The following is a 25,992-nucleotide window of genomic DNA, read 5'->3' as shown; positions in this document are numbered from 1 at the left end:
ATATCTATAAAATTGGTATATATTATTTGGTATAATATTTTTATTTTTGACTTAGCCAATTTCAAATAATTATTAATGTATTTTGAATTTTATTATATTATGTGAACAAGTGGTTTAAGTTTGGATATAATTATAATAAGTAGTGCTCATTAGAAGGATTTACAAAATCCTCAACTCAGTATATGGAAAACTAGGAAGAAAAGAACCATCCAAAAAAAGTTTACGGTTACAGTTACGCAGAATACGGTTGTGTTTGATAAATGATATGAATGTGTGTTTGATAAATGATAAGAATGTGTTTACGGAAAGTAGATAGAGCGATGTAGTTCTATGCATAGCTGCTCTAAATCGATTAGAGATGTGGTTCTCTCAAATTTATGATGTTCTCGATCTCACAAGAATGAATCTGTCTCCCGTAAAGTGTCTACATACCCCTTTATATAGGGGATCAACTCAATGTAGTTCTATTCCTTCAAATCTCTCTGACTTGTCCTATAAGTCATGTTTTCTCATAATTTTGTATCCTTAAATAATATGTCTACAGTAGTCAACTCTCATCCAAACATTAATTTTATAGTGTTTGGGGAGCTTTCAAAGACCTCATGAAATTAAGACTGTGAACCACAACATCCTTGATGTACCCGGCCTATAGTCTTCAAGTATATCATATATTCCTCTCAAATCAATGATAAATAGGTGACAAAATACCTCCAAAAACGTGTTCCTAAAAATTAGGAAGTTGTTCAAGTCTTTCAATAAGACTATGCCGGCAGATTCTTTGCTTTGCACGGAGTTGTTTTTTCCTAAATTTTAATCTTTTATTAGAAGTTGTGAACCTTGAAGTTCTATAAACAAGTCCTTTTGCCCCTCCTGAGAGATACTCAAGTAACCTCCGCATGGTAGAACCTAAAGAGGTTCTTAGACCATCAAGAACCTCATTTCTTCTTCACAAAAGTTTACACGTCTAAACCAACTTATAGAGCTCCACCTATGAGCTTCTATAGTCTTTCTAGGAGCTTCATAGATAGTTCCAACACCATTGTTTTCAAAATATTTCTTGTGTTGGAAATAATAGAGCAGATACACAATAATGGACAGTTATATATGATTAACAAGAATAAGAAATGCCAAATAATGAAATAAAACACGAAGTTCAAAAACAAGATATCAATTAGAGAAAGAAAAATAACTAGAAAAGAAGAAATCACATCTTTACGTTGCTTTCTTAAATCAAGCAATAATATATTTAATAGCTGCGTTGCCAATACCTTTTAAAAAACCTGACTGTTTTTGAAATAAATATTGTCCCAATTATGTTGTGATGGGTTTCTTGCAACATCGATTCGAGGACATAAGTTCGCCTGAGAATAATAACAACTATATGTTTTGTGAGAAAAAGAGAGAGATTTAGGCTGCTAGGTTTTTCATTTTGTATATTTTTATGAAAGATATTCCATATTTAGAAGATATATTCCATACATAATACCAAAATTAAACGTAACTTAAGATATTACGTTAATTGAAATAAATATTTTAACTTAAATTTTATTTAAAAGAATATTTGTCAAAACCGAAATTGTAACAGGGATATCAGAATTTAGACCCAGGAATATCAAGATATTAGCAAATCCTGATAGCATATTAATATTTACGGCGAATCCTGATAGTATGCATATCAGTATTTGCATATCAGCAATTCTTAACGACAGCCACATTTATTTTGCATATCAAATCCTAACGACTACCATTTATATATTAACTAATTACAGAAATCTTAAAAAAAACACAATAATTACAAAATAAAAAGATTCAATTATAGATCATAAAGATCTTTTAAAAAATTTTACAGTTTATTTTCTACTCACTCGCGTGGAGCGCATTTTTTCACTAGTTTCTGATAAACGAGAATGGGTGGACAATTACGACCAAGTACATGGAATAATTCGCTAGAAAAAGGAAAAATAGGTGCGAAAAGAAAATATTGAATATGCAATTAGCCAAATGGAACATACTATTTGTATATTCTTTATTCTCTTATTTTGGTCAGAATGAATATTTGGTAGCACTATCAAGTGAAAATAAGATTATATATGTGGAATAAAAGGAGGGGAAGGAATTGGACCACGGATAGGGATCCTGGGTCAAGTAAAAGTACGCAGACACGTAGGTACATAGTCTAGCAGCCACTCAACCAATAAGCGCTTAAACTCAACCACAAGCCGTGACGCCTGGATTGGCATGCTCCACTCCTCTCCTCTCCTCTCTATATATCCCCATTCCTCTCCCACCACAAAAAAGAAAAAACACACAGCTCTCTCATCTTATAATTAATCTTCATTCATAATCTCTCTCCCTCTCTCTCTCTCGCTCGCCAAGTGTTTGACGAAATAGAAGCAAAACAGGGTAAGAGCCCAGGATCGACAAGTTGTAGACATCACGGCTAAACACAGGATATCCCGGGGACTAGTCCATGTCCATTCCGTGCGTAGCAAGGGTATTTCTGTCATAACCACTACTGAAACCAACCCCTTGCCGCACGGTGGTCGTGGTGCCTTGCCTTCTGAAGGCGGCAGTCCCTCCGACCTCCTCTTTCTCGCCGGCGGTGGTTCCCTCTCTCCCTTGTCCTCTTTTTCTTAGCTTTCCAATTTCTCTACGTATTCCTTGCCTTGGTTAGATCTATTTGCCTTTGGGTTCGTATTTGATAGATTATACATATATAAATATTTCGAAGTCAAACAATATTAAGAAGAATTTAAGAAGAAGATGTTGAGGATTAAGAGGGTTCCCACCGTCGTCTCTAATTACCAAAAGGAAGACGGGGAAGAAGCCTCCCGCCAAACCACCGGAGGTTGTGGCCGGAATTGTCTCAACAACTGTTGCCTTCCAGGTATTTTTTTCTTCTCATTTATCTCTTTGTCCTCATCATTCTTTCCAATTTTTGTATTGCTAATTGGGTTTTTAATTTTCTAATTTAGGCTCAAAGCTGCCTTTGTATGCTTTTAAGAAGGAGACTGCCAAGGAATTGGCTGCTGAGGAGATTAAGCAGCAGCCGCAGCAGCCTCCGGTTGCTTTCCTCGAATCCCTCCTCCTTGGGGAGGTAATTCACTTGACTTGCAACATATGCCCATCTTAGCTTTGTTACCTTGTGTTATTAGACTAATTTATTCTTCTTTTTTTCCTCAGTGGGAGGACCGTATGCAGAAGGGCCTTTTCCGCTATGATGTCACTGCCTGTCAAACCAAGGTTCTTTTTTTAACTAACCTATGTTTTCTTATGAATGAATGCATACCTTCTTATTCTTGAACATATAAGAATAGATACACTTTTTTATCATGTAACCACACTTGTTTGGTGGAGTTATCATTGGAAAAATGAGCAGCTGCTATCATCGTCCAAGGATTTGACTTATTTTGTTTTTATTTTATTGGGTATAGGTGATCCCTGGAGACCATGGATTCATTGCTCAGCTTAACGAGGGCCGCCACCTCAAAAAGAGGCCAACTGAGTTTAGAGTCGACAAGGTGCTGCAGCCTTTTGATGGATCCAAATTCAACTTTACTAAAGTTGGGCAGGAAGAGGTCATCTTCCAGTTTGAAGCAAGCGAGGATGGTGAAATTCAGTTCTTTCCAAATGCCCCGATTGATGTTGCCAACTCCCCTAGTGTTGTTGCCATTAATGTACGTTCTTTATTGCTTCAACTCTATAAGTTGTGTTATTGTGTATCTCATTGAAATTTGTATACTCAACTTTGTTCTTAACTCTATATTAACAGGTCAGTCCCATTGAATACGGGCATGTACTTCTTATCCCTCGTGTTCTTGAGTGCTTACCACAAAGGATTGACCATGAAAGCCTCTTGCTGGCGCTTTACATGGCAGCAGAAGCAGGGAGTCCATACTTCCGTCTGGGATACAATAGCCTGGGGGCATTTGCTACCATTAATCACCTTCACTTCCAGGTCCGACTCTTATACTTTCTATGACAAATTAATTGACTATAATATCATTTACTTAACAGGTCTATTCCTACTTTGATGTTAAATTGTAGAGTTTGATTTTTTTTCCGAACAGGCATACTACCTGGCTGTCCCCTTCCCAATAGAGAAAACGAGCACTAAGAATATCACAACTCTAAGTGGTGGGATTGAAATCTCCCAGCTATTGAATTATCCTGTCAGAGGTCTTGTGTTTGAGGGTTCAAGTCTGGAGAATTTGTCAGCAGCAGTTGCAGACGCTTGCATATGCCTTCAGATTAATAACATACCTTACAATGTCCTCATCTCTGACTCTGGAAGGCGCATCTTTCTCCTACCACAGGTAGAAGACTGTGTTCATATTAAACCATGTTCTTTTTGTTCCTTTTAATTTCATAACGAATTTCCGGTGATTGTTTGGTTGGGGCCAGTTTTGCTGACATTTGAACTTCTTGTGACAATGAATAAACAGTGTTATGCTGAGAAACAAGCTCTTGGGGAAGTGAGTTCTGAACTATTGGACACCCAAGTGAATCCCGCAGTTTGGGAAATTAGTGGACATATGGTGTTGAAAAGAAAAGAGGACTATGACGAGGCATCCGAGGAAAATGCTTGGAGGCTTCTTGCTGAGGTCTCTCTCTCCGAAGAGAGATTCCAGGAAGTGAAAGATATCATCTTTGAGGCAATCACTTGTGCTGTTGATGAATGTTTGGTCACCACTCGTAGCTCTGATGAGGACCAAGACGTTGAGGGCCGATCTCATGAAAAAACCGTGAACCTTGCAATTGTGCCAGGGAAGCCAGAATGCCTTGTGCAGAATTAAGAATTTGGCATTAAAGTAGTATTCATGCATTTAAACTTCACGTATGGGGAGTTTCAGTGAGTTTCTCGGTGAAACTATCCTCTAGATAAAATAAAGCAAAATATTATTGCTTTGTGGCTGCTGCCAACTACATACATGTAATATCTGAATCTGTTTTTCTGGTTTTCTCCTTGGTTGATATGTAAGATAATATGTAATATCGACCATGTCTTGCTCTCATGAGCGGCTTGTCAATTTAAGTGGGTTAGCATTGTAATTGCTTGTTCAATTTAGATGCCTCATAAGCCAGAGAGGGTGTGCAATCATACGACTCTGTCTTTGTAGTCTCCCCTGGGTATTAAATTATAGCAAGTTGTCGATCTTTATTCAGGAGTTCTGCTCTACCTGACACTTACGGCTAACGGCATTAACGTGTTTGGTGTTTGAGAAAGGAATGAAATTTAAACTATATTACAAATAATTGGTTACAAATAATTGGTGTTTGAGAATGGAAAGGAATTTAATTTATATTACAAATAATTATTTGAAAATTTCATTCATTCTCTTATTTTATTATAAAAGATGTTGTTTCCTCTGTCTTGTTCATTTTTTTTCCTTTCGTCATAACAGTCTTATTCATTTCTATACAGTTTTCTTTTTGGATTTCTCATCATTTCTATACATTCCGAAAGTAGTAAGTTTTAATAATATAAAATACTATTATACCAACTAATTTATTCTACTATCTTTATTTTATAATAATATAAACATTATTACATCCACTACTTTCCTCCACTATCTCAAATGATCCCACCACTTTAACCACATTTCATCTTACTTTACTATTTTTTTCACTTTTTCTTAATATCCGTGTCCATATCCAATGTATATAATTGGTGGGGCGGAGGGAATAGTTTTCTAAACCTTGTCCAACTTTTTTCCTAGGAATGTTTGATCAATTCAACCACACTAATAATAAAGAGACTCCGCATATACATAAATCATCCAACTAAGATCAACTAAAATTGAAAGTATATATCTTTGTCAAAAAAGAAAAATTGGGATACCATATATTATTGGTTTTTTCGATGTTCAAGATGATGCGAGAATAATTACTAATTACCGGTCAAAGTTTGGTCACTTTGACCATAAAAAGTCAAACAAGACGGATAAACTGGGAGTATCAAAGAAGGATAAAGTACAACAATTCATGATCTTTGATATAAAAGGGTTTTTGCTTGGATGCCCAAACTTCCCAAACTGATTTGACGTGTTCAGACACCACACACAGATCAATAGCTGCAGTAATAATAACACAAATGTTAACAATATGAAAACGAGGGAAAGAAATATAATATTCTTACAGTCATGGGACGCCTAACTAGTAAGTAGGAAAATTAGGATCTATATCAAATGTCCATGACTCTAAACCCCCAATAATATCCTTTGCTGTACTGAAGCCCATCTTGTGGAGATACTCTACAGCTCTCTGGGAGTCATTTCCTCTTCTACAGACCACATATAGAGCAGTTCCTCGTCCAGATTCTAGTCCTCGGCACTCTTGCTCTTTCTTTAAAGCCGAAGATATCTCAGGCAATCTATCCTCTAGTGATGAGAGTGGAATGTTTAATGATCTCGGAAGAGAAACAATCTTATAGTGGTGAGATGGCCGCACATCCACCAATACATATGGCTCTGCATCCTTAATTTTTTTATTAAACTCCGTGCTGCTTATTCTAGCATCACCAGGAAGCAACTTCAACTTCAGTGGAGTCTGCAAGCATGTCAGAAAGATTAAAAAAGAATTTAATGTTGACATCTTGTAGAGTTTGATGATGCATATGTTACATTTTGGTAACCAAATTTTACACTGATTTTCCAAAAGATGGTTGCAGTTTCTTTTGCGTATCAGTACCTATAATCGACTATTTAACCAGCGGTCAAGTATCCTCCAATTAAAACACCAAGAGAAGAAGCAACAAGGGAAGATAATAAATATAATAATACTTCTTCAAGATAGATTTATAAGAAAATTTGGACATAGAAAAGTTACGCATTCATGAATATAATGTTGCATATGTAGATTTGTCTGTAATGCCCTTATTGTTGTAGGTTCTTCAAGTGTTTTTGACCAGGAAGCAATGACTCACATATGGTGGATACGGTGCACGACACACTGGTAGGGGAACATGGGGATTCACCAAATATCAGAGTCCTGTATATGGGACTTGGTAAAAAATATAGTAATAGAAAGTACATTCATAATAGAATAAAGGTTCTTCCATGGTGACAGATAAACAAATTCAAGATCACAATTTCATTCAAGAATGTCAAGATGTATATAAGAACAAGAAGATCTGATGTTACACATACACACACACACACACACACATGTATATGTATGTATGTATATGAGAAGGCTTGATGGGAAAAGAGAGGATCTACTATATGAGAAATGCTCTACAACTAGGGTATAATCAGATTATATGGGGCCTATTTTAAGTGGGCCAAGTGCTCATGTCACCCCGGGTCGATGGCGAGTCAGACACCGAGACACGTGATAAGCCCAGTTGGTACCAAGTCTGACGCACCAGACGCTCGTACGGCTCCTTCCCAGCAGTGTCCGTGCTTCCTAGGGGATTCTGAGGGAGAGACACTTCACCATTACTCAAATGTAACTATAGCCGCCGATCAGGAAAAATAGAACTAAAGCCATGGCTTTAAACCCCGTTCCAACTTTGACCATTAAATTGCAACAGTTTCTTAATTGCTAGCCACTCAAGGATTACAAGAGATGATTCCTTGAGCATTGCTAACGAGGAATGAATGCATTACTGACGAGTACAGAAGTGAAAACAAAAATAAATAAATTATATTCATTGTCATACTGCTTGATATATAACTTGTAAGTGGGGTGTACTCAGTATTATTAAACGCAATATGCGCACAGAAGCGCTAAGTCCCCTGAAGCATAAGCTCAACACGCAATGCGAAATGCACGGATTCATCAAAGACAAAGAAATATACATATATAGAAATTACGTAATGTAAAATATTGTAAATTTATAGATAAGACATTTAATCAGACAAATAAATATACATATATAAATAATATATAACGTAGAATATTGTTAATCTATACATAAGAAAACATTTAATTGATAAAGCAACCAAATTAAGTATCATATAGATCCAAAGTAGAACAATTTAGGGTCAAAGTAACCAAAATTGCAAAGTTAGTCCATTCTTCTTCTTCGTCATTAATATTCACAAATCAATATCTTCGCTGATATAATTTAAGATCCTCAACAAAGTCTTCTTCCATCATCCTCAAGTCATATATGTATATACAACAATCTTATGTATAAATAAATAAATCAGTACATACAAGATATGAGTCTTGTTCAGCATCCTCAAGTCATATATGTATATACAATAGTTGTATGTACAAAAAAATAAATCAGTATATACAAGATAAATATGTCTGTATCTAAGATGAGTTTAATCTTTGCCTCCCATTCCGATTTGTATCTATCAGTGTCGGTCGCTATAAGGTCAGTAGGGTTTTTGGGGACCCATTTCCTTTAGAAATGACTCCTCTTTACGGAAGTGCGCTTATCTTGCGCTTTTGAACTGTGCGTATGCACTCTAGGCACATAAAAGCGATGCGCAATTGAATATGTGTGCGCATATAAGCGCTTTTAATACCCACTGACTTGTCCTGATAGTTACTAGTTGGAATAAAATAACCTTAATTGTTTGTGGACCTTGTTCCTTAGGCTATTTTGATTAGGTAATTGCTTGATTATTAACTATTAGATCGAGTCTCTCTTTGTTTATGGGATGCTATCAGTCATATATTCTCCTTTCCGCCGTTCTAAACCCCTTGGGATAGTGATTCTTTCGCAATTGAACTGTTACCTTTTATCTTTTCGTTCTATCACATTATACACTAAGATCCTATTTTTAAAATTGTGAACAGGACGACAAAAATAATGAATTTTACTTTCAACTCAAATCATTAATACACTAACAATTAGTTAGAGCTTAGCAAATAAATTGCAAGGTAAAGCGACAGATAAAAAGAAAATAAACAATACCGTGGACAGAGGAGATTGAGTAAAACTCTCATAGTCAAATTTTTGAAATTGCTGTCTGGTTAACGGTGAAGTGTCACCACAAGCTTCACATTGCGGTGACCTCCCTCTGATCTTGACCTAAACAGAAAACCAGTCATTGTTGTGAAAACAGCCAAGACTGTCTATACAAAACAGAAATAGACAAGAAGTTTAATCCGGAAAGATTATACAAGACAGAAACATACAATACGAATTCGAGCTGACATTGCATCCAGTAGAAGCATTCTTCCTGACAGCGGGTCCCCAACTTTAGCTGAAATTTTCACAGCCTCCAGAGCTTGGAGACATCCAATTATCCCGGGAACTGTAAATTCAGATACAAGAAAGGAAAGGAGGATTCAAAAAATAAACTAAGACTTAAGGTCTGAATTAGTACATAGGTGCACAGTAGGAATAGTATAAGCATGTATAGTAATTGTTTAGCAATTCAGAATAGATTCCTAACTGAAAGCACAAGAAATTGCTTGCTGTGATGGACAGAAAAATGAGTGGAATAATTAATCTATAGCTTTCTAGTTCTACAGATATCTATACTATATCTATCTATATTATACTGTTACAATTTACATTAAAAACATTAAGAGTTCCTGGTGGTTGGTCGATATATCTGCCAGTTTACAGTCTCTATTATTTTAAAGCCTGTTTTAGCGGGCCTATTTGATTATAACTAACACATATTTTAACAGCCTGAGTTAAACATTTTTATGGGGTCTATTTGGCTCATTGGCTGCCAAAATATCTCTACTTATACTACTCTGGTACAAAAATCTCTACAACAAAATTATATATAAATTCAAATTATATAAATAAGAGAACAAATTTTAAAAGACCAGGAGATGGAAACATTAAAATTTTAGTAGTTGATCAGTACCTGGCCTTCATTACTGGGGCCTAAATAAAACAACAACATTATGGGCCTGTTTGGCCAAGAGAAGCAGAAGCTACTTCTGGCTTCTGCTTCTCTTGACCCGTTTGTGCAAAGAAGTAGAAGCACTTTTAAGAAGCCGAGAATGCTAGCTTCTCTCTCACAACTTCTGCTTCTTTTCCAAGCACTTTATTAACTTATTTACTTCTCACTTCTACTCCACTTCTTTACTATAAGCAAGAAGTCACTTCTTTTAAGCTAACCCAAACGGCCCCTATTATTTATACTATTATTAAAGATAAGTCAGTATTATGGGCCTCATGACCTTCAGATAATATACACTAGTTATGATTATATTTGAACTGTATAAGAATGATAAATTACTATCTATAATTAAATTCTATCAGAATCACATTGTTTGGGTGTAGTACTTGTGTTATGTTGTAGTCCCAAAAAACTGTAACAAAATCATTCTTTTATATAGTTTTTATATCAAGGAACAATTAAAATCAAAAAAAAAAATATTTAGAACTAATATAAAATATTTGACAATAGTTTCATCATATAAATCAAAAATGTGATTAATATTATAGCAATATATTTATAAATGGTATTATATAAAGAATTAAAACATTATTAAAAGAATAAAAACAGAAATACATTGGAAATAGTAACTAAAATATAAACACGAAAAATTGTTACAAAAACCCTTTTGTCCATTAGTTATAAGCTAGTATGTATAATACTGATACCACTAATGATTATAACGATTTTTTAAACGGTGGTCTAAACTAATGCCAATCCTAGGCTAGAAAGCAGGAATTCTTCACTTCACTCACCCGCCGCACTGCGCATGATTCCTGGGTCCGCACTACGCACATGATTCCTAGGTCCACACGGCACACATGTTCGTGGGTCCGCACTACGCACATGATTCCTAGGTCCACACAGCGCGCATGTTCGTGGGTGTGCGGGGATTCTTGGAGATTAGTTAACGAAGTAATCACTTGATTACTCAAGTACTTAACTAACTTGTTATACAATATTTGTGTTATTAAGTCAACTCTTATATAAATTACAGAAAATAATAAACTTATTTAATTGACCATTTAGTTAATATAGATGTTATTCTTAAAATATATGCATTATATGTATTTGATTAATTTCAAATATTGTCCGAATCCACCCCTTACCAGAATCCCCATATTTTTAGATTTGCCGAATTATTGTATCCCCGTGTCCCCCCCCCCCAATGCTTCTAGTCCGAAGGTAATGGAGAGTTCCACAGTAGCTGGGCAATGCCAGAGTTTAATTGCTTTAGCATACATTTTTTATTCGACAAGTATCAGCATAATCCATTCTACGGTTGTTCAAGGCTTAAATTTTATCGAACAAGATGGTTATCAGTATGGGTAGTACATGACTACATGCTCCTTTGGTATAGCATTTTGACAATCATGCTATTGTTTATATATCTGTAACACAACATAAATTTTGAAGTCAGCAAGAACATACTAGAACTTAAATATAGAGGGATTCAAGTATTTCCGGTTCCAGTAATTATTTCATAGAATGCAATGAGTCTGACTACAAAATATGTTATGCTTACCAACACCAAGAACTCCGCTATCGGAGCATCTTTGACATGCTGTAGTAGGTGGCGGTGTTGGAAATAAGCATCGATAACATGGACCTCCGTTGTAATTGTACACTGTGAGCTGTTCCAACAAATTAGAGTTGTTCTGTTACAAGTTTGAATACACTACAAACTAGAACCCAAAGGATCAGATTCATGTACAAGACATACCAGTAAAAGAGAGTGTGAGTGTGACTATGAGCTTACCTGCCCTTCCAGTCCAACTGCAGCACCTGATACAAGAGGCTGCACAACAGGTCGATATTAGAAAATTTTCATAGAAGGCTTAAAAGAAACGAGCACGGTGGGAAAATAAAACTTGAGTTCACAATAAGAAGGGAAATTTCCAATGGAAGTCAAAAGAAAAATCAGTCTGACACTCTTACACAAGTAACAACATATCCAACAATATAGTGTAAACTGTAATGCATACCATCTTCTGAAAATTAAGTTTTTGCTTCTCTCTTAATTTATTGATCCACATTCTGTTAATAATGAGCTATTTCATTAGCTCGCAAGCTGATGACAGTTGCTGATGGCTTTGACATAGACCAATTATTATACTTTCACCAGAGCATCACAATTATTCACATAAACTAACATGATGGTTTGCAGTTACATTTTCATTATGTCAGAGAGAAGTAACTGAAATAAAATGAGATATAGCACATGAACCTACTTTTCCCAACACAACACAGCAATCACTGATCATGTAACGACTTGGAGCGTTGTCTGTAGCATCTAATATGACATCATATCTAAGCAAGTGAAGGAAATGCTATTTCCAGACATCGAAACCAAGAACAAATAAATAACAACCATAATTGAAACACGGACACTCAAGCATCTAAGGATACTTGCTCATTATTTCCAATGCATTTGTAGCTCGCAGAGCTTCTTTATACTCCACAATCTGAGTAGTTGAGTTGATCCTAAGTTGCAGAGTGAAGGAGAAAATAAAAGGTTGAGTTATAAATAATATAGCCAAATTCTAGTAAAAGCAGATAAAAGGCGTGGCATAACTTTGAGGTAGGAGAATAATCAATAGGGACTTACGAGCGGCAAGCAGCAGCTGCTGATTCCACCTTTGGTCTGCCAATATATGCTTCACTATGAATAATCTACAACAAGTAATAACAAAACGAAGCAGATGAAGATAAATACAACATACAATGCAGCAGCCTACTACTCAATTCACAGAAAAAAAATTTAAAAAAAAAAATTTACAAGGAGTCCCCGACATAAGAAGCTATACCTGCCGGTGCAGATTGTTAAGCTCTACAACGTCATGGTCCACAATTCCTAACCGACCTGCGATATGAATGTAACCGAAAAGAGCATGATCATCAAATAAAATACAGGCCGCAGCAATAATAATCAAGAAACAGTGAATAATTTTTAAAAAAAAATTAAAATTGAAAGAAATACCAAGACCGCAGGCAGCGAGATATAAAAGAGCAGGGGAGCCTAAACCTCCAGCACCAACCACCAACACAGAAGAATTCAACAAATTTGCCTGTCCTGAATACACAAATGAATTCAAATAATCAGTCTCTTTATATATAATTTATATTGACATAAATATGATATGATAAGTAACCTTCAACGCCAAAGGAAGGAAGCAAGAGGTGGCGACTGTATCGGTAAATATGGTGAGCAGGTAAGTTGTTTCCGTAGGTTTTGCTGGAATGGTTGTTCTGACGAATTTGGAGAAGGCGAGCTTGTAGAACCCTAATTTCATCGTCAATCTTGCGTTTCGACTCATTCAGTGACTCCATTTCACGAATTATTCTACTCTCCTCCTCACTCCCCGCCATTGCACGCCTGATGCTTCTATCAAAAACCCTAGTTTTTTCAATTCAGATTTATGAGCTTATTTCTTTTCCTTATATATATTTTGTGGCGCTTTATGTAATATTATTGTTATTACTATTTTTTTTCCAGCTCTGGCCCGGATGACCTCAGTAAGTCACTAACCCGGTCAGGGACGTCATTCCACTGAACACATCGAAATATATTTTCATAATCTCAAATTTAATATAACTTAAAAGCATATTTCACCTTACATAAGAAGTCTTACATTACTCCTCTAAACGTCCAGGACACAAGTCTAATACGAAATACACATTTAAATATTTCTGTCGATTACATAACACTTCTACTCGCAAATCCAACCAAGTCTGGAACTTCAGTTCATCACACTTTTACCTTTACCTTGATATACATAATTCTTCCCTCTAAAGTTAATACATAAAATGGAATGAGGTCATACTTGTAGTGACAATATTAGAAGTAAAGGACTAATCATAAAAATTCTCTACATGCTTCCAAATGTTCACTTGACCGGGACATGATCATAAGTGCATTATAGAAATTCTGGATTGATGAAAAGGTTGAGAAATTATTCAACAATACCTTCGTAGCTCCTAATCATATAAAGGAAGATAGTGTTATGAAATATTATAGAATTCCAATTTTTTTTGAAAAAGTTGTTGTCAGGGAAACCATGAATATAACAAGTTAATTTTGTGATGTGATGAAATTGACTATGTTTTTACAAAATAATTTATTGTTACTTTAATTTTTGAAAAATAAAATTACTATTCTAAACCGATTACAAATGAGGTCTAAGTTTCATGTCGAGTTTAATTATACGCATGACCTATATTGCGCACATGTTAGTATTGACTTTTTACTAGTTTTGTCCCATTAAATTGTTCTCTATAAAAAAGTTGAATAAAAGATAAAATTAGGGTTTTGAGAGTCTGACTCCCAGAACTAGTCGTCACCATTCTTCACCTTTATACCCTTCATCCATCAAATCCTCTTCGCTCTCCATCTTCTCCTCTATTTATCAGTTATTTGTTTTCCAATAAAACCGAGATCAATCCTTTTTGGATAGGTTCTTGTTCAGTAGCTTATTATCAAGGTTGTTCTTCGTGCCCATTTTTTTGGGATGTCAATGTTTTATATTTTGATGTTTTCGTGTGGTTTATTGTGGGGTTCAATAATTTTTCTGAGAAGGATTTGTATGGTATTTTGGACGATCTTTCACATCAAATCTAAGACGGTGGTGAATATCACAAAAGCTCACTTTTCACATCAAAAATTTGTTCTTGTTTTGGGAGTATTTGTTACTATAATATCAGTTGATATAACTGATGGATCTGAACACTGGGCTACATATGGTACTTATGTGAAGGTCAATTGTGATGCTGCTAGTTTTATGATTGATGTTGATTGTATTGTTCGAGATTTCGTTATAAGACTTCCCAGATCAAAGAATTTGGATATTCTATGTGTAAAACAATCTGAAAACAAAACGACTATTTGTTTAGCTCGTTTTTTGTTTCACAATCAGGTTGTAGTTAACAGTTCGAGGTCTTGTCTCGGCTGGATTTCAGTATTTTAATGTAATTTTCCATTCACGTCAAAAAAAATTTGTTCACTATAGTTTTTTTAAAATAAAAAATTTGAAAGACTGTGAATGCTCCTATATATAAGGAAAAAATATATCATTATATTGTTATTTTTATTCACCTATCTCTAATGATGGGTTGTAGATTTTAGTATGATATTATAAAATGTAATAATCTCTTATACAAGGGAGAAGAGTGCGTGAGTCAGGTGGCATTATGGACGCAGATGATGAATGTTGGATTAACTGCTGTAGTGCCCAACAATCTTAGCCTCAATATTAATTCAAGTATAAATCATGAAGAGTGTTGTCAAACATAGGAATCAGACTTAATCGGTGAACTCATGAAAAAAAAGTAATTATGAATTAACTGGACGATCGGAGATTAATCAGATGATTAATGTAATAATCAGAGATATTTAATCAGTATTATGAATGGGCATGGGGTTGGAAAAGTACGGTAATAACAGGGGTACGAGCATGAATCCATTCCCGTAGTACCCACCTTCAGAGTTCAGTTTCCCAATATACCCACCTTCTTGTTCATCTTCCCATACTACCCACCTTTTTCATTCTCTCACCTCACTCTCTCAACTTATTCCATTCTCTTTCTTACTTTTCTCTCTCTCTCTCTCTCTTTCTCCACCTATTCTATCACTTCTTTTCTCTTTTTAACTAAACCAATTTATATTTACTTATTTTAACTTCCACCTTATATTTAAAGTTTATTATTACAGATTTTTATTTTTTATTTTAAAATCACTTAATTAATTTAAATTTCCTTATGGGCATGTCATTATTTTTAAAGAGTTTTAGTTTAATGATTATAAAAATAATATTAATAATTTCTTTTTGAATTTATAATTATAGATTTTTAAATTATTGCTATTACATTAATTTTTAGTGAATTGTCAAATCCAACTTTTGAGTGAGCAGCTTTTCAGTGAGTAGTCTACTTCAACTATTTTTAAAGAAAAATCATTAGCTTTTCAGTGTGTTGTCACTTCAAAATTTTTCAATGTGTTGTCCCTTCAAATTATTAATGCTTGTATGAAAAAATTCTATAAATAACATCCACCGGAATTTAGAATCACATAAACTCATCATCTAGATTTTTAAATTTCTATTATCATGAATACTTTCTTACTCGAAGAAATCGCAAGATCAACTGCAATATATGATCTAAGTGTTGCTGATGATGATCAAGACTATCATCATGAGTCAGAAACAGATGGAGATGTGGCCGATGAGAGAGACAATGACGAGCAAGATGATATAGGTGGCGAGCAAGATGATTTAGATGACGAAGAAGATGATTCAGATGATGAGCAAGAGCATATTCCAACCGCTCCCTGGTTTACTACCGAAGAAATTAATGTCTCATCAGGTAATTGTTCAAACATGAATCCACTCAATAATGATTTATTTGAAGGTCAAAATTTTGCAGACAAACAAACTGCAATCAGTGCTATAAAATCAAATCATATAAAAAATTCTAGAAATTACCATGTTACAAAAAGTGATACAACACGATATCAGGCAAAATGTGTTGTGGAAGATTGTTCATGGAGAGTTCGGGTTATGAAATCAAGGCGATCTGGACTCTTTGTAATCACTAAACTACCTGCTGAACACATCTGTGTGTAAACGTGTCTGGTGGGCATTCAAGCCAATGATAGACGGTTGGCAACATGCCCGGCCTGTTATTAGCATTGACGGTACCTTTTTAAAAGGGAAATACAATGGTAAGCTACTAATTGCAATGGGATCTGATTCAAATAATCAATAGTATCCTATTGCATATGGCTTAGTTCATGAAGAATCAACTTTCAATTGGTCTTGGTTTCTATATCATTTTCGAATATATGTATGTCAAAATAGAAAGGGTGTCTGTATTATTTCTGATAGACATCCTGGAATCATCGAAGCAATGAAAAGAGTGGAAAATGGCTTTGCCGGTGAATGGGGCATACATCGATTTTGTTTGTTGCATGTACGTAGCAATTTTAGTACTACTTTTCCAGGTTCACATTTGAAGATGTTGTGTTGGGTGGCTGGTAACACATCTCAGTTACGAAAATTTGAGATAGCCATGACTCAAATCAGAGAGCTTAATCCTGATGCAGAAAGATAGTTGTGAAAGATTCCACTAGAAATGTGGACAATGTCTCATGATGGAGGTTATCGTTATGGTCAAGTAACAACAAACATGATTGAAAGTTTCAATGGACTTTTACATTCCGCTCGATTTCTACCGGTCACAGCAATGGTGGAGTACATATATTATCGATCTGTGAAGTTAATTGCTAAGAGAAGGACTCAAACTCTGGATGACCTTCAAAACGGTCAAATTTTTTGTCAAAAATCAAGGGAATTATTTGAAACTGTTGAGCAAAAAGCATCTGCACATAGGGTTATTCCATACAATGAACAAAGGGGTGTCTTCGAAATCATTACTGCACAATACAGAACCAAGAATGGTTCTTGGAAAGGCGGCAACAAACACAATGTGGATCTATGTAGAGGTTTTTGCTCTTGTGGAAAATGGAGCCGATATCATTTTCCATGTTCACATATTGTGGCAGGTTGTTTGACTTGCAACCTAGACTGGATGCACTACATTAAATCATATCATTATCTATTAACTCTTTCTGAAATGTGGAAGTATGAATTTAACCCGATCCCCAATCAAGCATATTGGACATTTCCGCTAGCAAACAATTGGGAGATGTACGGGGTACTGATTGCTGATGAAGCCACAAAGAGGAAAAAAAATAAACGAGGACAGAAAGGTCAAAGCTCACGTATTCGTATAGAAATGGACAACAATTCTCGAAAAACGATAGTATGTGGGCGATGCGGACAAGAAGGGCACACACGACGTAGTTCACGATGCCCGGGATATGGTGATTAGTTGATGTATTCTAATTATATATATGTTTTTTTCGGGGTGTATTTTATTTCCTATGTAATGAATTTTTTTTTAATGTTTAAGTGATGTATTTTATTTTCTATGTAATATATTATGTTTTAGTGTTTATGTGATGCATTTATTTAGTATAATTTTTTATATTATGCAATATATTTATTTAATAATTTTCATTTTAATATAATTTTTATTTTATTTTAATAAACTTTAAATTTAAATTACAAATAAAAATATAAGGTTGAAGTTAAAATGAGTAAATATAAATTGATTTAGTTAAAAAGAGAAAAGAAGGGATAGAGAGAGAGAGAGAGAGAGAGAGAGAGAGAGAGAGAGAGAGAGAGAGAGAGAGAGAGAGAGAGAGAGAGAGAGAGCGAGAGAGAGAGAGAGAGAGAGAGAGAGAGAGAGAGAGAGAGAGAGAGAGAGCGAGAGAGAGAGAGAGAGAGAGAGAGAGAGAGAGAGAGAGAGAGAGAGAGAGAGAGAGAGAGAGAGAGGAGAGCGAGAGAGAGAGGCTGAGAGAGAGAGAGAGAGAGAGAGAGAGAGAGAGAGAGATTTTTTTTTTTTTTTTTTTTTTTTTTTTTTTTTTTTTTTTTTTTTTTTTTTTTTTGGAGAGGAGAGGAGAGAGAGAGAGAGAGAGAGAGAGAGAGAGAGAGAGGAGAGAGAGAGAGAGGAGAGAGAGAGAGAGAGAGAGAGAGAGATGGGCATAAGGTAGAGAGTGAAAAAATGGGTAGATTGGGAAATGTTGGGTAGTCCGGGAAAGCAAACAGCAAGGTTGGGCACTACAGGAAACGATTCGTACGAGCATACTAGGTTTTAGTCGTTTCTGAAAAATATTCGTTCGTGTGATACATCAGAACTTGATTCAAACTTAGAAATAATTAATTTAAATTCATAAGTTGGTTTAAGTATTTTTCTCATTGACCTAAATTTTTTATTAAAAATTATTCATAAACTATAAATTATTTTTATTTTATTATTACAATTTTTATAACTCATAAGCCAAAGTGTAGTCCACTTTGTACATATTAATAAGTCAGAATTATTATGCACATTTTGAATTACAAATTTATCCTATGAGATCACAATTTTAAACTCAATCAAACAAGATAATACACACTAAGTTGGTGCATATAAACATACGCGTAATAACAAATGTGTAATTTTTGATTTGGTAAATAGAGCAAAGCGCGTCTAAAGAGTGAAATTACGTATAATAGTTTGTTTGGTCGAGAATGTAGCATAGTTGGTTACGAGCAGGGGACAAAACAGCACACCCGATCTAACACGCACACACATACTCCATACAGATGATACAAACAAATAATGCCGTTAAAAGTGGGGAGGAACTTGCTCCTAATAAAAACAGCAGTAGATATGTGGCTAGCTAATCACTTTATGATCGATAATGACATGCAGATAGATGATGATTCTTAATTGTCACCAGGAATGAGTTCATTTGCCGGCAAAAGCCTGTAATTAAAGGCTATGAGGCTAATTAGATTAGGTTAATTAGGTAATTGTGTAGAGTGCAAGGTGAAAGAAAAACCTATGGATAGGATATTACAACCAGTGCAGATCAGCAGATGCATGTTTTGATTGCAAGGGTGGAATAGATGCATGTAATCACAACTCACAGGTCACAAGTGTTGAATACTTCTTCCGTCCTATTTCATATAACCGACGTCTAAAAAAAAATAACTACTCCCTCCGTCCCACCAGGATGTTTGCGTTCGCACACATTTTGAGGTTTTTATAAAGTATAGTTCGATAATATTTTTTTAATTTTTCTTTTTTTGAATAAAAGTTTAAATGTCAAACCTTTTTACAGGATTTTTTTTAAAAATAAATATATAATGTAAGTATACTTTATAGGAGTCTTAAAATGCGTGCCAAAAAGTAACGTAAGGAATCTGGTGGGACGAAGGGAGTATTATACTTCCGATTTTTTAGCACTATTTCTCACTGTTATATACGCTACTGTATTTTATTTTTTATTAAATAAACATTATTACACCTACTATTTTCTCTAATATCTTAAATCTGTTATTGAATTTCAATAGATTCCACCATATTACTCATTTTTTAACAAAAATTATTTTTATTTTATAATTTTTCAATAATATCTATAAAAGTCAAATAAACTCACATGAAATGAGACGGAGAGGATAATAATTTTGTGATGAATGGCTCTAGTACGTAGTAGTGTAAAATCACCTGAACAAGTCGTCCTTGCTCCTAATTATCGATTCCTTTTCTAGGCCACCTACACTTGATCCCTTGTCGCCGCCTATTAATTTCATCACTAACACATATAGCCAAACCGGTTTGTATAGTTGAGACTCTGCACCAAACTTAGGATACAATTTTTCCAACATCTATCTTCTTTCATTCACACGCCATTAAGCAACCCCATTCATTAATACAGTATGTTCTTCTTCTTCTGGACATTTCTAGCTACTGACCACGACTAATCTTAATCTTTGTATGATTTCTTGTCTAATATTTTTCTTCCAACTACATTCAAGACTTATGGCGACTCTACCTCCATTAACTGCTCGCCTTTTTTACTTAAAGAGTTTTTCATTGTATAACCAAACCGATTAATATACTCCATTTATTAGGTTAGTTAAACCAAACACGCTGATAATATTGAATTATAGGTATTTCGATGCTGACAAAATCGTATATTAATATTATTCTTTCCGTCACACCAGATTCTTCACGCTGAGGATGTACGGCTCGACACGTGTTTTAATACTTCCGTTAACTATAATTTCATAATTTATTTTTTAATTTTTTTTCTGAATAAATATCTAAACATTTAAATTGTAGAACTATATTTGACAAGAGTGTTAAAATGCGTATCTTGATTACATTCTACGATGTAAAGAATCGCATGAGACGAGAGGAGTAGTATTAAAAAAAAAGAGAGAAAAAAGAAAAGAAAAGAAAGAGTCCACGGCCTTGCGCAAAATCAATCTCTCTCCACAGCCGGTTTGTATATATATTCATAACCACCACCACCTTATAGTTACACCACTCCCTCCACTTCTCACGTCTCCATTTTCTCCTTGTTTTACTCTCACATTAATCTTTTCATAACCCATCTCACTCTTCCTACATTTTCTTCCTCATAAACCACAATGTCAAAGCTTAAACTTGTTTCTCTGCTCTGTTTTTTCTTGTTTCAATCCGTGTATTCACTCGATGATTATGGCTCTATCGGTGTCAACTACGGAAGGGTCGCGGATAATCTTCCCGACCCTTCCAAAGTGGTAGACCTTCTCAAATCCAACGGCATCACCCGCGTCAAGATTTTTGACGCGGATTCCTCTGTCCTCTCGGCTCTGGCGGGGTCGGGGATTGGTGTCACCGTGGCAATGCCTAATCAGCTCCTATCAGCCGCCGCGAAGGATGAATCATCCACGGATGCCTGGCTCAAGTCCAACATAGTCCCTTTCCACCCGAAAACAAAAATCGAAGCTATCGCGGTGGGGAACGAAGTCTTTGTCGACCCTCAAAACACGCCTTACCTCGTGCCGGCCATGAAGAATATGTATAATTCTCTTCAGAAACTCAATTTCTCCTCGGACATCAAGGTCTCCTCCCCTGTTGCGCTCTGTGCTCTCCAGTCTTCGTACCCGCCATCATCCGGATCATTTAAGTCGGACCTGATTGAGCCCGTTATGAAGCCTATGCTCTCTTTTCTTCAACAGACCGGCTCCTATCTCATGGTCAATTCCTACCCGTTTTTCGCTTACGAAGCCAACACCGATACGATCTCTCTGGATTACGCTCTGCTCCGTCCCAATCAAGGCGTAAAAGACTCTGGAAACGGAAATGTTTACAAGAGCCTTTTCGAAGCTCAACTCGACGCTGTTCACGCCGCTCTCGATGCCTTACAATTCACTGACGTGAAAGTCGTTGTTTCGGAGACGGGATGGCCTTCTGCGGGCGGTGATAAGGAATTCGGCGCGGGAGCCGACAACGCAGCCGCATATAACGGGAATCTAGTGCGCAGAGTACTCACGGGCGGGGGCACTCCCTTGAGGCCTAACGACAAACTCAACGTCTTTTTATTCGCACTATTTAACGAAAATCAAAAAACAGGTCCCGTTTCGGAGAGAAATTATGGGCTATTTTATCCCAACACAAACAAAGTTTACGACATTCCATTGTCACTCGATGCATTAAATAGTACCATGTCGGATCCGGCAAATGGGAGCAAAGCCCAAGTGCCTGTAGCATCACCTCCAGTGAATGATGGGGGAGATTTGAGCCCAAGCCCAAACGGACACACTTGGTGTGTAGCTAATGCGCAGGCTGGGCAGGAGAAATTACAAACTGGGCTCGATTACGCCTGTGGACAAGGTGGGGCTGATTGTGGGCCGATCCAGTCAGGTGAAGCCTGTTTTGACCCGGATACTCTCCAGGCCCATGCTTCGTACGCATTCAACAGTTACTACCAGAAGATGTCACGTGCCAGCGGGACGTGTGATTTTGGTGGAGCTGCCTATGTGGTGACTCAACTTCCTAGTAAGTATAATCAAGTTTTGCAAATTTTTATTAATATTTGTTGTTTTAGTAAATTTTTATTTTTGTAAATTTTTAGTTATTTATTATTATTATTTATTTGTTCAAAGATTTATCAAATTCATGTTTGTTTTTTACAGAGATGGGCAACTGCGAGTATCCCACCACCAGAGGGTAGAAGATGTTGCAGTTATAATAGTCTTATATATTTGTTATTATTTATTACGTAAATAAAAGCTCGAAAGTAGGAATATATATAGATTGTTAGGTTTTCTTTTGTAGGAGATATCTCCGTCCATTTATTATATTTTTATTTTACTTGATGTAATATTTGTTTTACATTGGCCGTTCTTTTGATGCTACTCGTGAAGATCTGTTGTTTTTTGCTTAACTCATTCTCGAACAGTGATACCTTAAGCGTGCTCATTTTCTAAAATATTGTAATTTAGGCAAAATAATGTAGTAATCATATTTATTTGAAATTATACCGTGCGGCCACCAATATGTGCACCTCAATTAACAAATCTCGAAACACAAACATGACGGAGAGTGTAGTATAACTGTCGAAAAGTAGGTTGGGAGATTGACGAATTGTCGACATGTAGTTTTAGTTAAGAGTGAGCATTGTTTTGGCTCAGTTTTTTAACAAACTGGAATTAAAATTGAAAACCCGCAACAAAAACATTTCTCTTATTTTTTAAAAAAAATGTATTTACTAAATAGTTGTAAATTTCAATTTGAATTAGAGATAACATGTACAAGTTTTGAACTGCATATGCATCTCATCATATATGTATTACCATTTTAGATTACAATAATAAAAAAGAAAGGAATGAGATTTTTCAATGCAAGCTCTAAGAACATATCTTTCCATTTTTGAAGCGTGCACTCGCAACACGAGAAGTCGAGTTTAATAAATTGAAGCCAAGAATATCATAGATGTAATTAATGATGTTTTTATACTATATGCCTTGCTCCCAGAGGAGCTCAATTTATACAAATCACACTCAATCTTTCAGAGACCTTTCATTAATGACAAATAAAGTAGAGGAAGTCAAGGGGTTGAAATTAAATAAAACAAGTGGAAATACGAAAAAACCAATTAAGAAAAAACAGAAGTCTGTTTGCATTTTCTGCAATCCCCATAAATGAAAACAAACATATAGAAGTTGTGGTATTCTGGACATTTGACTTGTAATTCTCCACCATGTGTGTGTACTTATATATGTATATCAAATGTTTTGGCACTGATCAAACCACTAAATCATGAATTAAAACACGGAAATGAAGAAGATACTCAAGTTCAGCAATCGGGTTAGTAGATATTCTTGGGTTTGTTGAAAAAATATTATTTTAAACAATTCCGGCATCAAATTACAAAGCAAACGTAAAAGATTTCAAAATCCTAAAATTAGTAAACATAATTGACCAAAATAATGAGGATAAAAATTGAAAATTAGACCTTGGAAGAATTGACACCAACAGGATCAGAGGGGAATAAAAAGCATCAGTTTTAGTCTTTATAAATATCTAACCGAAGGAGTAAGGTCGATAGTTAATAGTTAGACCTTTTGATTTCTGGAGGGGATTTCGGATTTTCAAAGCTGACACAATAAACGAAATTCTAGAAATAGAGAGAAAATAGATAGAAAATGCTAGGAATTGAGGAAAAATAACACAGGAGATCTGAGTGGCGCCATGTAAACATGTTGAGACCCTCCTTATACAAATATAAGATGTCGTGGACCTCCAAAATGATCACGTGAAACTCTATAAACCAGTCTCTTTATCCATCATAGGAGCTACTCAAGTGAACTCATGGTCAAACTTAAACAGATTCTCATGCTATCAAGAACGTCCTTGCTTGTTCATGGAAGCTATGCATTTCACAGCTAATTTCATAGAACTCCATCAATAAACTATTATAATCTTCCTAGGAACTTTTTAGACACTTCCAACACCATAATTCCAACAAGTTCCTTATCAGCTAAAAAAATTTGTTTACTCAACAAAGAAGAGTTTCAACGCGCAATCTATCCCTGATCGAAAAAATCATGAATCGGGATTAATCAGTGAAGGTGTTGATTAGGGATTAGTCAAATAATCAGGGAATAATCGGCAAGATTAATTGGCGTGAAATCATATATATTATAATATTTAATATATTAGTTTAATTTACTATATATAAGACATCATTAAATAAAATTTATAACGATTAATCGAATCGGTATGACACCTAACAGGAAATTAATCGAGAACTAATTGAACAACTTGAAATTTTTTCGAATAATGTTCCTAGCCCATCAATTGGGGTAATATCTGATTATGCGCTCCAATAAATTTGGGCAGAACAATTATCATACAAACTGAAGTTTATGGTTTTACAAACGAAAAGATGGACCATGTAACTTAAAATTATGAACTGCTGCAAATCCGTGACTTGATCCATTCTGCTGGTAGAAACACTTGAATGCATTAGTATAAGTTAGACAATAGACATTTATACGAACATATGAATATGCAAAGCTTGTGAACTTCATCCATATACTGTAATTACTTTTCTGACATTACGTTAATGTTTGATAAAATAAGAAGAAATCACGCGTATATTGGCATGTCAATAAATTTTCACTTGAACTTCCAAAGTGAATTAAAACCGCATGCGAAATAGTAGTTCCTAGGCCTATCTTTTATTTTTTTTATGATTTAGTTGAATTTCCCAAAACAGATGAGATAAATACACTATGAGAAATAGGCAAATTGTTTCCTTTTCCTTGCACCAAATTTATGATTACTCAAAGAACCCAGGGGCTACGGTGTAACTGAGAGCCAGTTTAGTTCAAGTCAGGATGCTTTGACTGATTTCGATTAAAATTATGAATTGAGATTTTAATAAATTATTTTTTATTATTTTTTATTTATAGATTTTAATAGATTGTATGTGATTTTATTCTATTTGGATTTTTGATAAAATATCGTAGAGTTGATATGAATTCTTTGGGATTTAAACACAATGTTTTAAAATGTCATGGATTTTGATGGGATTTCAAAAAATTTAAAATACACTAAGAAATGCCACAAAATCCATCATTTTATTAAATCCGAAAAAATCCATCAGCATTTGAATACCATCAGATTTTATTGGATTTTAAACAATCTCACGGGGTGTATTCGATTAGGATTTTAATGGATTGTTTTTAGTCTATGGATTTTAATGAATTGTGTGTGATTTTGATTTTGTGCGGATTCTTGATAAAATGTCGCAGAGTTTATAGGATTTAAGCACAATGCTTCAAAATCTCATTGATTTTGGTGGGATTTCAAAAATCTTAAAATACACTGAAGAATGCCACAAAATCTATCATTTTATGAAATGCAAAAAAATCCATCAACATTTGAATACCATCGGATTTTAATGGATTTCAAACAATCCCAATTGAATACCATCGGATTTTAAAGCATAATTTAAAATTTCAATTGAATACCACTGGATTTTGTTGCATAATTTAAAATCCCAATTGAATACCTCAAGATTTTAATAGATTTCAAACAATCCCAATCGAATACCCTCGGATTTCATGAATGCAAAAAAATGCTTTAAAATCCTAATCCAATACACCCCTCTCAAATGAATACTATCGGATTTAAAGTATAATTTAAAATGCTAATTGAATACTACCAAATTTTATAACAGAATTTA

General features: G+C 35.0%; 3 protein-coding genes across 3 annotated transcripts; 2 read left to right on the top strand and 1 right to left on the bottom strand.

Moving 5' to 3' along the window:
• Positions 1-2,117: 2,117 nt before the first annotated feature.
• Positions 2,118-5,052, top strand: LOC108223630 (GDP-L-galactose phosphorylase 1). Its single transcript, XM_017397973.2, has 7 exons — positions 2,118-2,887; positions 2,976-3,097; positions 3,184-3,243; positions 3,435-3,677; positions 3,773-3,958; positions 4,071-4,316; positions 4,446-5,052. The coding sequence occupies exons 1-7, from the start codon at positions 2,764-2,766 to the stop codon at positions 4,794-4,796; spliced, it is 1,332 nt and encodes a 443-aa protein (XP_017253462.1). The 5' UTR covers positions 2,118-2,763; the 3' UTR covers positions 4,797-5,052.
• Positions 5,053-5,969: 917 nt separating this feature from the next.
• On the bottom strand, positions 5,970-13,309 carry LOC108219844 (adenylyltransferase and sulfurtransferase MOCS3). The gene is made up of 11 exons (XM_017393390.2): positions 13,016-13,309; positions 12,844-12,936; positions 12,671-12,726; positions 12,472-12,536; positions 12,273-12,347; positions 12,095-12,173; positions 11,623-11,661; positions 11,389-11,497; positions 9,100-9,218; positions 8,876-8,992; positions 5,970-6,549 (listed from the first exon to the last, which is right to left on the bottom strand). Exons 1-11 carry the CDS (start codon positions 13,230-13,232, stop codon positions 6,157-6,159), a joined length of 1,362 nt encoding a protein of 453 aa, XP_017248879.1. The 5' UTR covers positions 13,233-13,309; the 3' UTR covers positions 5,970-6,156.
• A 7,474-nt stretch (positions 13,310-20,783) lies between these two features.
• Positions 20,784-22,683, top strand: LOC108220964 (glucan endo-1,3-beta-glucosidase 12). The gene is made up of 2 exons (XM_017394867.2): positions 20,784-22,295; positions 22,433-22,683. The coding sequence occupies exons 1-2, from the start codon at positions 20,903-20,905 to the stop codon at positions 22,468-22,470; spliced, it is 1,431 nt and encodes a 476-aa protein (XP_017250356.1). The 5' UTR covers positions 20,784-20,902; the 3' UTR covers positions 22,471-22,683.
• Positions 22,684-25,992: the final 3,309 nt, after the last annotated feature.

Source organism: Daucus carota, chromosome 5 (genome assembly GCF_001625215.2).
Source record: "Daucus carota subsp. sativus chromosome 5, DH1 v3.0, whole genome shotgun sequence".
Lineage (NCBI taxonomy): Eukaryota > Viridiplantae > Streptophyta > Magnoliopsida > Apiales > Apiaceae > Daucus > Daucus carota.
Note: the sequence above shows the minus strand (reverse complement) of the source record. Positions and strands in the feature narration are given on the sequence as shown.

What these genes read in the sequence shown, in the direction of transcription:
- LOC108223630 (XM_017397973.2), top strand. Translation starts at nt 2,764, where the DNA reads ATGTTGAGGATTAAGAGGGTTCCCACCGTCGTCTCTAATTACCAAAAG. An exon ending in AATCCCTCCTCCTTGGGGAG is followed by an intron (nt 3,098 to 3,183) that starts GTAATTCACTTG and finishes TTTTTTCCTCAG; the next exon opens with TGGGAGGACCGTATGCAGAA. An exon ending in TCACTGCCTGTCAAACCAAG is followed by an intron (nt 3,244 to 3,434) that starts GTTCTTTTTTTA and finishes TATTGGGTATAG; the next exon opens with GTGATCCCTGGAGACCATGG.
- LOC108219844 (XM_017393390.2), bottom strand. Translation starts at nt 13,232, where the DNA reads ATGGCGGGGAGTGAGGAGGAGAGTAGAATAATTCGTGAAATGGAGTCA. An exon ending in TCTCGCTGCCTGCGGTCTTG is followed by an intron (nt 12,727 to 12,843) that starts GTATTTCTTTCA and finishes TTCATATCGCAG; the next exon opens with GTCGGTTAGGAATTGTGGAC. An exon ending in TAGCGGAGTTCTTGGTGTTG is followed by an intron (nt 9,219 to 11,388) that starts GTAAGCATAACA and finishes CTGAATTTACAG; the next exon opens with TTCCCGGGATAATTGGATGT.
- LOC108220964 (XM_017394867.2), top strand. Translation starts at nt 20,903, where the DNA reads ATGTCAAAGCTTAAACTTGTTTCTCTGCTCTGTTTTTTCTTGTTTCAA. An exon ending in TGTGGTGACTCAACTTCCTA is followed by an intron (nt 22,296 to 22,432) that starts GTAAGTATAATC and finishes TGTTTTTTACAG; the next exon opens with AGATGGGCAACTGCGAGTAT.